This window comes from Phocoena phocoena, chromosome 16, assembly GCF_963924675.1.
Source record: "Phocoena phocoena chromosome 16, mPhoPho1.1, whole genome shotgun sequence".
In the NCBI taxonomy this organism is placed as follows: domain Eukaryota; kingdom Metazoa; phylum Chordata; class Mammalia; order Artiodactyla; family Phocoenidae; genus Phocoena; species Phocoena phocoena.
The window spans coordinates 78160517-78174599 of record NC_089234.1 but is presented as its reverse complement, the minus strand read 5'-3'; the positions used below and the strand labels follow the sequence as shown (position 1 = coordinate 78174599).

The window sequence follows — 14083 nt, the reverse complement described above, 5'->3', positions numbered from 1 at the left end:
AAATTTAGTCTCATCCCAAGTAATTCTTAAAATAACTCTCTGAAGTGTTAATTATTTCCAACTTATGGTAAAATAATACATAACCACTAAAATTCTAAATGTTCACCCTACATCTAAAATCATCTCATACCATCAGCAGTATTAACATGGTGACTGATCTGCCTACACCTTGAAACACATGATTCAAAGGTACTATTGAAATGTGAGTAACTGAAAAAGTGTCCATGTTTCACAATATGTAAAAAAATCCTGAAATTCAATACATGGATTTACCACAATTTTATTACCAGTAGTCAGTGGGGAAAACAAAGAAAAGGCTTCGGATAGCTACTTCTGTTTTTTCTGTTTCTTAGCACTTTTCTTCTGTCCTTTCTTTCTCTTCTTCATGAGAACAGCTTTTTCTCCGATAAACAAAGTTTTAGAATGTTGTGCATTTTTTGAAGAAAAATTAGGTCCCTGCTTAGGTTTACTGACATTCTTCAAACTAGGATTTGAATTTTGTTTTAATTTTTCTTTATGGACAGAACGCATGACTCTGAGTTTTCTTCCCATCAGTTCAGAGTTATTTAATTTCAGAGCAAGATGAACAGCATCTGTATTCTGCAATAAAAACCAAAATATTAAATTTTCACCAGAAACTCATGTGCAAAGAAACAAGTAAAATGGTGACTTTTCTGGATTAGAACAACTTTCAAGCTTGCATATAGAAACCCCTCTCATTTCCACAGCCAAGAAGTCCAATCCAAAGTACTGAACTACAAGCAGCTGTTCTTGTAGTTTTAATCATGCTCCCTCTCATGAGTTTCTCCCCAAGAAGCACTCAAGCTGCCCTGTCAAATAATCAGATAAGTCACAATCCAAGAGGCTTCATTTTTCTCAATGTAAATTCAATTAACGAGGTCAGTCCTATAGTGTCTTTTAAACCAATAAGCCTCCTCTTCACAAGGCTCTTCCTGAAAAAGCCCTGCTGTATTAGTTGATTTGAGAGCAGAGAACTCTCTATTACAGTCCTTGAGATGGATCAGTCAGACTAGATGCCTTGTAGGGTTCCCTTTAGGTCCAAAATTCTATTATTCTTTTATTCTAATAGAGAGCCACTAAATGCTAACCACCCTGAATATTCATGACATGTCTGTTAAAGGACTTTACAAACTTATCAATAGAAGACAGAGCAGAGAAACAGTGAGATAACTACATCACAGTCATGATGGCAGGCTGTGACCACGTTTCTTCAAAGCCGCCTGGTCATAAGTACTAAGAGCCTTAAAGATGGTCAGATGGGGCTTCCCTGGTGGCACAGTGGTTGAGAGTCAGCCTGCCGATGCAGGGGACACGGGTTCGAGCCCTGGTCCGGGAAGATCCCACATGCTGCAGAGCAGGTAGGCCTGTGAGCCACAACTGCTGAGCCTGCGCCACAACTGCTGAGCCTGCGCTCTGGAGCCGGTGCTCCGCGAGGAGAGGCCACCGCAACGAGAGGCCCGCGCACGGCAATGAAGAGTAGCCCCCGCTCACTGCAACTAAAAAAAGAAAGCCCACGTGCAGCCACGAAGACCCAACGCAGCCAAAAATAAATTAATTAATTAATTAATAAAAAAAAAAAAAAAAAAAGATGGTCAGATGTCTTGACCTGGTTAGTGGTAACCCATTGGGGAGCTTTCCTAAAGAAGTAATCCAGAAATGGAGGCAAACATTTGAAGGAAAAAACGTAACCACTCTGATCTCATTATTACAGAGAAAAAGAGAGAACACTGCAAACATGCAACATTTGGCACACACTAGGGAAAAGACAGTATACACGCTCAGTGGAACACACTTACACGACAGAAAACAACATAAAGCAGCTTGCAGAATCTTATGTTCACAAATATTAAGTTTGACCATAAAAAAGGCGGCGCAGATAAAAACTGAAAGGAAGTACATGGATGGGCTGTTGTGAAGGGAAGGCCACATGTGTATTCTAATAATTTTAGGCATGAGACACTGGCTAATATTTAGTGAACTAAATATAACCAATTTTGTACAGAGACTAACGTTCTCTTCTACCTGAGTGAACGATCGGTTCTTCTCTCCATTTTACAGAAGGTAGAGATTCAGAGATTTAATACCTTTGGTATCCAGTATCTAAAACATTATTTAACAACATTAATGTGGAGAAATAACTAGAACATCTCCTGGTTGGATGCAATTATACGAACAGGAGTCTATTATACTGTGGCGGGTTATGAATGTAGTTTTCTTAAGGTGGAATTTTGAGGATGACAGTGAGAGTTACGTCTGAAGGATGGGGCAGCAGTGACAGCCTCTCCAGGCACACTTCAAGGACAGTGAGGATACATCAGCCTCCCTACCTCAAAGAGCACGTAGCCAAAGCCTCTGCTGGCTCCTGTAACTTGATCCCGCACGATCCTTACAGCCACAGTGTTCCCACAGTCCAGAAAGTGTTTCTCAACCGCAGATTCTTCAGCTTCTAAAAACAGATTCAACCCCAGTGGAAGTGAGGGCTTGGAATCGCCTCAGGAAGCTGGAGATGTTTCATAATACACGAAGGGTGAGCACAGCCTCAAGGTAACCAGTCAAGTTACACCCCGCGCTTCTTAAAGGTAGTCTTAAAGCGAAACGTTATGTTACCAACTCAGATGTTATTTGCATTACTTCAGTGATAAACAGGTACTTTATTTGTTTAAACAAACTTACTGTATGGGAGATTCCCCACAAATACAGATCTCTTGTCCCTCTGAAACACAAAGAGGGTTAATAAAAATCACTCGTGGAGCAGAAAACAGAAGTCACTCTGAAGTCCACCCTTGTCCTCACCCCACACACCTGACGGGGCTCCATCTCCTGATTTCCCCGCCCTCCAGGCCCCTGTTTGATTCCCTTTCTTCCGCCTTCCCCACTGGAGTGTGAGCGAGCCCCAGAGCGGGGAATGCTTCTGTTCACAGCTGGCACTGACCCACGGCAGTGCTCAAGGAAGGCCTGCTCTATTGGGGGTGGGCAAACTTTTTCTGGAAAGGGCCAGAAAGCAAATATTTTAGGCTTTGTGGGCCACGTGGTCTCTGCTGTACCTACCTGCCTGGTTGGGTGACAGTAAAACTTTATTAACAGAAACGGGCCGCAAACAGATTGGGCCCTCAAGCCAGTTTGCGGACCCCGTGCCAGGTCCACAATCAAAGCCAGGGCTGTCAGCCAGGCCTCTGTCATTTCTCAACTAGTCACCCTGACGCCGACCGTAACGCACTCTGTTTCTGCAGTGAGTTCTTGCAACTCACGCTTCATCCGTTTCAAGAGACCTTGAGGAACAGCTTTGGACAAAACCCAGACTCCTCCCCATGGCAGGCCAGGGTCTTCATGATTGGCCTCCACCTATTTCTCCAACAGCTACTCTTATCCCGCCCCTCCTCACACGCCAGCCACTACTAACTGCATCAGGCTGTGCCATTCCCTCAGCAAATTAGGTTTTGGTCCCCACCATTCATACTGTTCAAAATTTTTTTGCCTGGATAACAGACTCATCTTGCAAGACTGATAGAACACCTGTTCTCCTGGAAACCCTCCTTTGTCCCTTCTTGCTGGCAACCCCCCAAATCAAGTGCTCCATTCCTGAGCTGACAAAGCATCCTGGGCATTTATGACAGTATTTATCATAATATCGTCTGCTCATCTTTACCTTTATCCTGTGAACTCCTAGAGAACTGAGTGTGTATCTCAGCACTGAATGCCTGACACAGAGGACGGACTCAAAAACTGTTTAATGACTGATTTAACTTTAGACCTCAGTCTATAAAATAAGGTGCTGGCCCCGATGTTCTCTAACGTAACTTCTGGCCTCTCTCTTTAGGACTACTGGATCTAACTGTACGGGTGGGAACCACTTTCTTGAAGCTGATGCTGACTTACAGGGCATTAGCTGAGACCACAGAGGGCAAAGGCCGTCTCCTCTGTGCTTCCCGCATGCTCCCTGCTGACCCCACTGCTCTCCCAGCACAAGCTCAGAAGAACTACTCACAGATGAGGTCTCAGATGCAAGATCCACTCTAACACGAAATCCATCTGCAATTTGGGCCCCATTTCTGGTATAAATACGAAGGGAAAATTGTTGTTAAAAACAAGTGCTGAGTTACTGGGATATTTGCTCTGAAGTGAAACCAAAGAATAAAGCGTGGACTCATACACACTTAAATTACAATAATTCTGTCCAAACCTCAAAGAGATGAAATTACCTTTCCAGTGCTTTTGTAGCAGCACTCTTGTCCTTAAACACAACATAAGCGTTAATATTTTTCTGATCAGGATGAATTTTACGTCTACACCAAAAAAAAAACAAAGAAAACAAAGACAATGTAAAATTTGTTAATCTCAAAGTCACTGAAATAAATATAGCTTGTTTTCCACTCTCAACACATATGACAAGAATTTCTGGGGGGAGTTTCATCTCTTTTAATAAATATTTAGTAATAACTCAAAAAAATAACACACAACTTACACAGATATGGGCTGATACACGTGACCCAGGCCTCCTTACTAGTCATCACTGTCAGAGACCAGCAAGCGCCCCCGGGCAACCCACCACACTACAACTACTGGGCTGGCCACAGTTTGTTCGAGTGATACCTTACGGGAAAACTCAAATGAACTTTTTGGCTAACCCAGCATCACCTTAGCTGCAGCTCTGTATCTAAGGCACACACAGATGGGAAAGACAACGTGCTTTTTCCTTTTTACTGTAAAATAAAAACTACACAGACATGTACAGCTTAGGGAATTATTATAGGAACCACTTCCCTGCGTGTCTATGTGGTTTTATCACCCAAGTGTCTACTCCTAGACATACTTTGGTCTTGTCCAGTTTTCAACTTGAAAAGTCTCCTGACTCCCGTTTAAACTGTAGGATTCCCCATTTATCTCTCCATCTTATAGTGTGACCTATAGAATTTCCCTGGAAAAACCTGGCCAGCCAATAGCAACCATGAGGCCCCTCTGATTTTAAGATGCATTTTGATTTTAAAAATGTTAAGGTATGGGAAATGTCGCCTTAGAATTGATGAAATATGATACTTATGATTTACAATAGAATTTTTAGGTGCAAAACTTTCTTATTCTCTTCAAACACTATGCCTGATTAAACGTCCTTGAAATTTCTCATTTCTCATGACACATTTTAAGTTATTTTGCAATTCTTATCCTTGACTCTACAATTTATGTTGAGGCTTGAAGACGAACATCTGACAAATTTATATGTTATTACAGACATAAGAAAACAATAAAACATGATGTTTTATCCAAATACAAACATCTATGAGGTTAAGAAATGATCTCTATTTTAACCAAAATGGAAGAGAATTTATGACTACTCCCTTTCTCTAATTATAAACTTACTTTATTGCTGCCAACTTTTTGGACAAAATTCCCTCTGCTGGAATCTTTTAAGAGAAAAAAAAAAAGTATTAAAGAAAAATCATTGTTTAAAATATTATTTCAAAATAATTATATTTTAATTAATTGAATTCTAAATATCTAAGTCTGATATGATGTGATTAAAAACATTCTAAGGAAATAATGAATCAGAAACAACTGTCCTAGTGTTGTATGAACAGGACCTGGTGGCTGAGGACAAACATTACCAATGATAGTGCCACATTCAGATTTCACAGGCAGTGACTCTCAAACCAGGCGCAAGTTACAAATGACTTGAAGGGATCTCTGGTCGTGAGGGGGCAATGATGTTGAAGACACATGTGAAGAGTGTTAAGGAAAATCGTTTTATAAAATCAGCATGGAAAAAAGGGACACTTCTAAATTAATACTGTGTATGCTATATGATTTTAAATATATCATTTGATAAATAATATAAGAAGATACTACTTCAGTATCTGTAACTGGACAAATAAGGGAATCTCCTTTATATTCAGAGTCACGTTACTGTCAGTCATATAAGGGTCATACCTAAGAGTGAAGGGGGCAGGTAGGGAAAACTTTACAGAGGTGGAAATTCAAGTCAGCAACTGTGACTGTCAGCAATGTGTGCCAAATACCACCAGGTACAGAGAACACAAAGGTAAAAGGATACAGACTGCAAGTTCACAAGTCCAGGGGTGTCTATAAATGCCAACCCCATTTAGGGCAGTTACTATAAATCTCTGGAAGAGTTTTTTCTTTTAGTCATTCAATAGTTTATATAGTAAAACTAAGAAACTTGAACTATTTCTTCTCAGTCTGTTCTGCTCAAACTAACATATGGTCAAACTCTCAAAATGTAGACAGGAAAACAGTATGACACATGAGAAATGCCCACGTGAATAACTGACATGGGAATGCTGGTCATCAAAACACATCTATTGGATGCCTTCTAGGAGCTCTCAAGGGCCTGTGTTCTGTTATTAAAGATACGAATGAATAAATAAAGGCAATAAAGTACAAAAAGAATATATATACAGTGAAATACTACTCAGCCATAAAAAAGAAGGAAATCTTGCCATTTGAGACAACATGGATAGATGCTGAGGGTATTATGCTAAGTGAACTAAGTCAACGACAGATGCTGTATGATGTCACTTATATGTGCAATCAAAAAAACACAACAGGGGCTTCCCTGGTGGCGCAGTGGTTGAGAGTCCGCCTGCCAATGCAGGGGACACGGGTTCGTGCCCCGGTCCGAGAAGATCCCACATGCCGCGGAGCGGCTGGGCCCGTGCGCCATGGCCACTGAGCCTGCGCGTCCGGAGCCTGTGCTCCGCAACGGGAGAGGCCACAACAGTGAGAGGCCCGCGTACCGCAAAAAAAAAAAAAAAAAAACACAACAGGGAATTCCCTGGCGGTCCAGTGGTTAGGACTCTGAGCTCTCACCGCCGAGGGCCTGGGTTCAATCTCTGGTCGGGGAACTAAGATCCCGCAAGCGGCGCAGCCGAAAACAAACAAAACAAAACTCAGAGATACGGAGAACAGACTGGCGGTTACCAGAGGAGAAAGGGGTTGAAGGTGGGTGAAATGGGTGAAGGGAGTCAACTGCATGGTAAGCAAAGACTGAACTGTTATGTTGAACACCTGAAACTAACATAATGTTATATACCAATGTGACATCAATTAAAAAAAGAAAAAAATGAACTGAGCAAAAGGACAAGGGTGGGAAAGCCCAAGCACGTGATTGGCAACGAGGGCAGCTCCCGGGTTGCAGGACAGTCCCATGTAGAAGAACGCAGGGCCCCAGGGCCACCCTGTGCAGGCTGTCAGGTAAAGAACCAAGGACACTGACAGCGAGAAAAATGAAAAGCTTTTAGGGAACGCCATACATATTTGATGTGCACCAGGTGCAGGTGCTAGTGACCCAAGGAGGAGCCACACAAACAGGGTGTTTGTAGTCAGCTCACAGTCTGGTGGGACAGGAGCTCTTAACAATGACAGAACGGTGTCATAAGGACTATAGTGAAGCACAGGGTGCTGCAGGGCGCACAGCAGGGTCACCTGACTTACCAATAATCCAGGGACAAGGAAGAATCAGGGCAGGCCCCCCAAAGGAAACTCCAGGCCAAGGCAGGGGTGGTGGTGTGTATAATATTCACGGGAGGGGAGGTGGAGGGGAGGAATTCTGGGCAGGAGGTCCAGGAGGAAGTAGTTTAGGAAGATTAAGCTGACGGTGGTACGATGCATGCATCTGAGGCAGACTGAAAGCAGGACCCGTAAAAGGCCTCTGCAACTCTTCTGGCGAGAGCTGTGAACACTAAGGTGGAACAATGGGAAAAGGAAGAAAGAACTCCTCTTGGGAAGAAACCACAGCTGAAAAACAGCAGGTGGCATAGGCTGGGGTGGGGGACTGACGGAGGTAAAGCACAGACGCGCTGAAAATGGGCAGGACACCCAAGTGGATGTGTCAGGCAAGGATCTGATATGAGGAAACAGGACTCAGAAGGGCAGACAAAATACACACGTGATAAGCGTGAGGAACAAACACCATGCCAGGAATTATGGAGACTGCACCAAAACCTTGGGAAATGTCTCCTTTCAGAGAAGTGGGTGGTTTTGCCCGCTGGGGACATCTGGCAATGTCTGGGAATATATTTGGCTGTTACAACTGGGGTGAGGAGGATGCTACGAGCACCTAGCAGGTGGAGGCCAGGGGTCCTGCATCGCACAGGGCAGCCTCCAACAACTAAGAGCTAACCAGCAGCAAATGTCAATAGTATCAAGGCTGAGAAACCCCATTTTAGACAATCACGTTGAGAAAACGCAGTTGGAAACAAGGAACAAACATCTCCTACACTATACTAATACATATTAATTACATTAAAAAACATATGAGTGATGCTTATTCATGTTCCAAGGAACATGGCTATAACTGGTCTACAGAGTGCTCAGCTGGTGAAATCAGATACCATTTATTTCCATAAAGTTTTAACATTAAATTGATTAAAACATACTTTATCTTTCTATGTCAGACCATAAGTACTGCTCTGCAGCGTCATGCAAACCCCTCATATGAACACCTATGATTCCAGAAATGCTACTCAACAGGTGTGAACGTTTCCACCTACTCAATTAACACACAAACAAATGTCACCCATCCACCCTCCAAAGTACACTTAGTAAGGACAGCATTTTATATTTGAACTCATTAAATTAGCTAACAAAGTCCAAGAGTCAGCAATCGATACTAGTGTGATTCTTCTTTGGGGCTAGATTTGAGCCTGTCGGTTCTAAAGGTTAAAGTCAAGGGCTCCTCCAACTCACTAAAACCGACATATGAATAAGTCGGATTTAAATGCAAAACATTTTAAGATTATGCAATTTTAAGGGGGCGGAACACATACCAGAGAACGAAATCGTACAGATTCTATCTGTCCGTACTCTTTAAAAAATGACTTCAGCTTCTAAAATAAAAAAAAACACACATATATATATATATTTCAGTCCACTTTCAGAACATCAAATAAATACCACAAAAAGGAATTAGGTAAAACGGTCTGATAATCTTTTCCTGCCATGTTTTCAGAATAGTTCAGGAAAAGTAGGTAACTATTCAGTTAGAAGACAAAAAACTTTTACTGAAACTTATATAAAAAGAAAACACAATTCAAGTTCATGTTAGTATCTATAAGGTACACAACATTTTTTCTTTCAATCTTTTATAATCTTTACTACAGGTAAACTAAGATTATATATTCCATAAATTCTCTCATCTTTTCACACTGGCTTATTTAAACCAGAAATGGATTTTAAGGATCCTTTATGTCACCATGGGAAATTCCCCAGCTGTCTGGAATTAAGACCATCAGATTGAAGAAAAGTCTTAGGATGAATTTTATACATTATTCTTGTGACTGGCTCAGGATGTGAAGAAGGTATATGTTTTACAGCTTGCACAATAATTTCTGTAAGCAATTTTAATCCAAAGATAACTTATTAAATGTGTAAAGCACCACAAACACTCCCTTCCCTTGAGGAAGATAAGTAACCAAAACTACCCTAGAAAGTCAAATGGGTTACGTACTACAAAATAATCACACATCAAATGCTAGGGGACAAAAGGGCAAGGGGGAAAGGGAAAAACCAGGAAGTAACTTTCTAGTACTGTTTTGTTTTTAAGAAAGTGGGATTGAAATTGTTCTTCAAAAGATAAGCAGGATTTTAACCGAAGGGATTGCCGCCAGGGTGACTATCACATAAACACACAGAAAGTAAAGGGCACGTCTTGGTTTAGTGAACCCCACATAACGGAAGAAACTTAGGATGTATGCATTCATTTACATGACAAATATTCAACAAGCCTCTACTACACACCAGGCACTGTTTCAAGTGCTAAGGGATAGAGCAGTGAAGAAAAGAGATAAACATCCCTGCACGTATGGCGCTTCCGTTCTAGTGGCATATAAAAGAAGACAGAGCTGGAGGAAAACAACAGATAGGAGACCACTGCAATATTTCAGACAAGACTTGCAAAAGCCGGAATTAGGACAGTGACTTCGGGAATGGAAAGGAGCAGGTGGATATTGGAATCAAGCTATAGAATGATATATGTAGTCATTTATAATGAAGTTATATATTAATGATTTATCTAGTAAAGTGACAGTAAACAAAATCACGAATTATTAATTTCTCTGCATGTTAACAATATACAGACTACACACTCACCTTCTTATTACAGGTGACGGGCAAATTCCCAACAAACACAGTTCTCTCATTCTTTAATCTCTCTTCTTGGTTGGTTTGAATTTTCTTTCTTTGATTTACAGCTGTGTGATCTACATCATCAAGTACTTCTTTATCAGCAATTTTAACACCAGATTGAGAATTTTTCCTTTTCTTTCCTTGTTTCTGGTGAATTTCTTCTTCTAAATCAGCACTTGCTAAAGCATTTTCTCTTTTTAAGTCAAAAAAAAAAAAAAAAAAGTCATGGAAGTCAGGTCTCCTATTTGACAAAGCACATTGATTAGAAAAATTTCCCATCTACTTCTGGCCCTCCTATATATCAACTTACCATTCACAAATACATCTACATTTAAGCAGCATTATCAAAAAGTGACGGGTATCTTTAGGAAACTCAAGAGTTAGAAAAAGTTAAGGTCAATTTCTGAAGATAGGTTAAAACTGCCAGGTAATAAACAGAGCAACAAAAGTTCATGTAAACAGAAGCTGGCTCACGTAAAGCTTTGGGGATTTAGTTGACACTCTACCAATGCCTAATTCCATTCTCTGCTCTAGAATTCCAGGGTTACTGCAGCACTCCCAGGGGGTCTATGAAGGTTAATATGCCGGCAAAGTACTTAGCTTTGTAAAAGCAATCTGGCGAAGAGGAGAAATCAGATTTCCTACTGCAGTATTTCAAGGACTGCTTGTCAAAAGCAAATTCTGCCAATATTGTGAAGTACCGGTGTACTTGGGTAAAGAGAAAATGGAAATGGTGCAAAGAGAGAAATGGAACAGGAACTTAGGAGTGAGGGGAGAGAATGGGTAGTAGGAGTCATAAAACTCATTCATTCATTCATTCATTCAATAAATATTTACTACTCAGTTCTAGCCTCTGGGGATACAAAGATAAAAGAGACTATTAGAGGCCTTTCAGTAGTCCAGTCTCTGGAGCGATAGGCAAGGTTCACCATAAAATGGTTAACGTGTATAATACATGATGTAGAAACATAAAAGAAACAAGAAAGGCTCTCAGAGGAGGAAAGGCAGTGTATATAGCACATGGTCAGTCCTCAGTAAATGTTGACCGTTTCATCCCTCCACTAGACCACAAGCTCCAGTAAGGAGAGGGTCAATGTCTAGTTTTTTGTTCACTATGGTATATAAAATACCTAGTAGGAGTGAAAGGAAATGAGACAGTATGTCAAGGAGGACCATGCCTGTTATGCAAAAGTGCTTAGATTTTTATCCCACAGAGGATGGGGAGCCCCTGAAGACTCTGAAAGTGCCTAAAAGAGATCATTTGGGCAGCAGAGCAGAAGACAATTATGAAAGGGACAAGTCTGGATAAGGGAGACCAGTAAGGAGACAGTTACAACTGCAGGCATCTCAGAAGACAACAGACCCACCAGAGCAAGGGAGAAGGTGGAAAGGGGAAGCAGATTAAAAGAGATAATTAAAAGACACCATCATTAGGACTTGGCAACTGATTAGATATGCTGGGAAAAGAAAGAGTCTAAGTTGACTCCCAAGTCACAGGCTCGGGCAACAGGAAGGCTGATGGTACCACTCATGCAGAGGAACAGGTTTGATGAGGAAAATATGCTCGGTTTGAAGCATCCTGAATTTGAGGTGTATATGAATAATAGAGCTAGAGATGCCAGTAGACAAACAGGTATACAGGTTTATAGATCAAGAAACAGCGATGAGAATTGTGGAGCCACGAGGACCGGGAGATTGCCCAGAATGAAGGGTGTGAAAAAAGTCATGAGAAGATGACCAAGAACAGAATCCCGAGGGAAATCAACATTTAAGGAACAGTCAGAAGGAAAGTGCCCACAATACCACTGAGAAGGAGCAGAAAGACAAGAGGAGGAAGAGAAGAGACTGCTATTAAAGACTCCAACAGCTTCGAGAAGGAAAGCAACCACGTGACATGTAAAAGCAAGGATTCAGACAAAGGCTGTACTGCCTACTAAATATGGAACCTACCTAGGTCAGGATGGCTTCCCTGAGCACTGTTTCAGAAGTATGGTCATATCACATAAAAACGAACACAACAACCAACCAACCAGAGTTCATGGAAAAGAAAACAGATCAAGAAAAGGAAGAGAGCGCAAGTATAAACATCTTTTTCTAAAAGCTTGGCAATGAAGGGAAGGTTTGAGGAGATGGAGCAAACAGGGACACATGACTGCAGATGGGGTTTTGCTGGATTTCTTTTTTTAAGATGAGAATCTTGAGAGGACAGATCAAAGATACAGATATATATATATATATATATATATATATATATATATGTGATGACATAAACCCTAAGGAGGCAGAAGAGGTATGTGCTATATATAAACAGCACAGGTGACTGAATTAATCTTGGACGAGGAGGAAGACACCCTTCTCTGAAAGGGGAAGAAATTAAAGATGTGCATAGTTACAAGCAGTAGGAGAACCAGAAGGAGTAGCTCACAACTGTTAGCAATTAAAAAAAATAACTCTCAGAGGAATTCCCTGGCGGTCCAGTGGTTAGGATTTCAGGCTTTCACTGCTGGGGGCCCAGGTTCAATCCCTGGTCAGGGAACTAAGATCCCGCAAGCTCCCTAGGGCAGCCCCCTCCCCCCCCAAAAAAATTATCAGATTAGGTAACAAGATCACCTGCCAAGAGAGAACAGAGAGATAAAGGGCATGAAGAGAGTGGCCTGACAGGCTGAGGAAAGTTAATGAGGAACCTATAATGGTACTGCTATATGGATCTCAATTCAAATAAACTGTTTTTTTAAAAAAATTAAACTAATGGGGGAAATTTGATCTCTGACTGAATAAGTTTAAGAAAAGCAAACTCATCTTTTCCATACGTGCTGAAATATTTATAGATGAAACCTAAGTCTTAGGTTTGCTTCCAAATAATGAGGGGGAAATGAATAGAGTAAAGATGAAACAAGATTTGCCAAGTATTAATAACTGCTGATGCTGGGTACTTGGGGTTCCTTATCCTTTTCAACTTTTGAAAATGTATGGGACTTTCCATAATAAAAATTTTAAAATTATAACTATGAAGTGAGAAAAGAAATTAAGATGAACATTGCTGGTATAAGAATGTCAATTTCTTTACCATCTAATTTCTTTAACATCAACTAGGAGAGAAATTTTACCAACCTGTTTGCCAACTTTCGGTCTGCATCAGAAAGTTTCTTCTTCAGTTTCATTTTTTTGGCAGGTTCTCGCAAAATAGGTCTTTGGATTTGGGATGAACTTTCTTCCTCCTCATCCCGTTTCCTTTTTTTGGTGGTTTCCTTTTAAAAGTTTGAAGTTACGTTTCAGACCTCATCCTTCTTAATAATTTAGTCTTTCTAAAGTAGCATCTTTTCTCTCTCACTGATATGTCCAGTAATGAAAGGTTACTTAAAATTGATCCTTATCTGCCCCACTTTAGAAAGCATGCCCTGCAAGGTGGGTTGCTTGCTTCTGAAGTTGTTCTAATGGGCCATTCGGGGTATAACGCAGTGACTTACTTCAGGAACAGGCACATACACGGGTTGAAGCTGAGGCTCCAAAGAGCCGAAGAGGGAAGCCAGCCGACCCGTGCTGCCTCTGGAGGGCCGCTTGCCGTTGAATAAACTACTGGCGACTTGTCCAACCTCATAGTCTCCTGCCAGATTCCCACAAGCGCCGTCCTCCGGGTTCTCTCTAGACACAGACATCAGAGACTCAGCGACACGACGCCACGCCCCACCCCTAGCGCCCCGAGGTCCCGAACGCATACTCCGGCCCAGGCAGACGAGCCACGCGCCACTCACCCCTCCCGCGCACTCCTCTTTTTCTTCCGTTTGTTCTTCTCTTCCAGGGCCATTCTTATCCGAGGCCTCCGAGAGGGCGGGAGCACGTGAGCCCGCACTTCCGGGTCCCGGCCACTCTATTCTCGGAGCCACGCCCCTTCCGCCCCGAGAGTCTCTGCGGACGCCCTGGGGGC

The 14083-nt window shown here is 41.7% G+C and overlaps 1 protein-coding gene across 3 annotated transcripts; it reads right to left on the bottom strand.

The window, feature by feature from the left end:
• Positions 1-266: 266 nt before the first annotated feature.
• On the bottom strand, positions 267-14020 carry RBM34 (RNA binding motif protein 34). 3 transcript variants are annotated; one of them, XM_065894355.1, is made up of 11 exons: positions 13911-14020; positions 13626-13800; positions 13270-13406; positions 10123-10351; positions 8802-8861; positions 5377-5420; positions 4221-4304; positions 4007-4070; positions 2695-2734; positions 2349-2467; positions 267-600 (listed from the first exon to the last, which is right to left on the bottom strand). In XM_065894355.1, the coding sequence occupies exons 1-11, from the start codon at positions 13961-13963 to the stop codon at positions 328-330; spliced, it is 1278 nt and encodes a 425-aa protein (XP_065750427.1). In that variant the 5' UTR covers positions 13964-14020; the 3' UTR covers positions 267-327. The 3 variants fall into 3 exon arrangements, with proteins under 3 accessions (XP_065750427.1, XP_065750428.1, XP_065750426.1); XM_065894356.1 differs by having other exon boundaries at positions 2349-2464; positions 13911-13963; XM_065894354.1 differs by lacking the exon at positions 13911-14020 and having other exon boundaries at positions 13626-13885.
• Between the last annotated feature and the right edge of the window lie 63 nt (positions 14021-14083).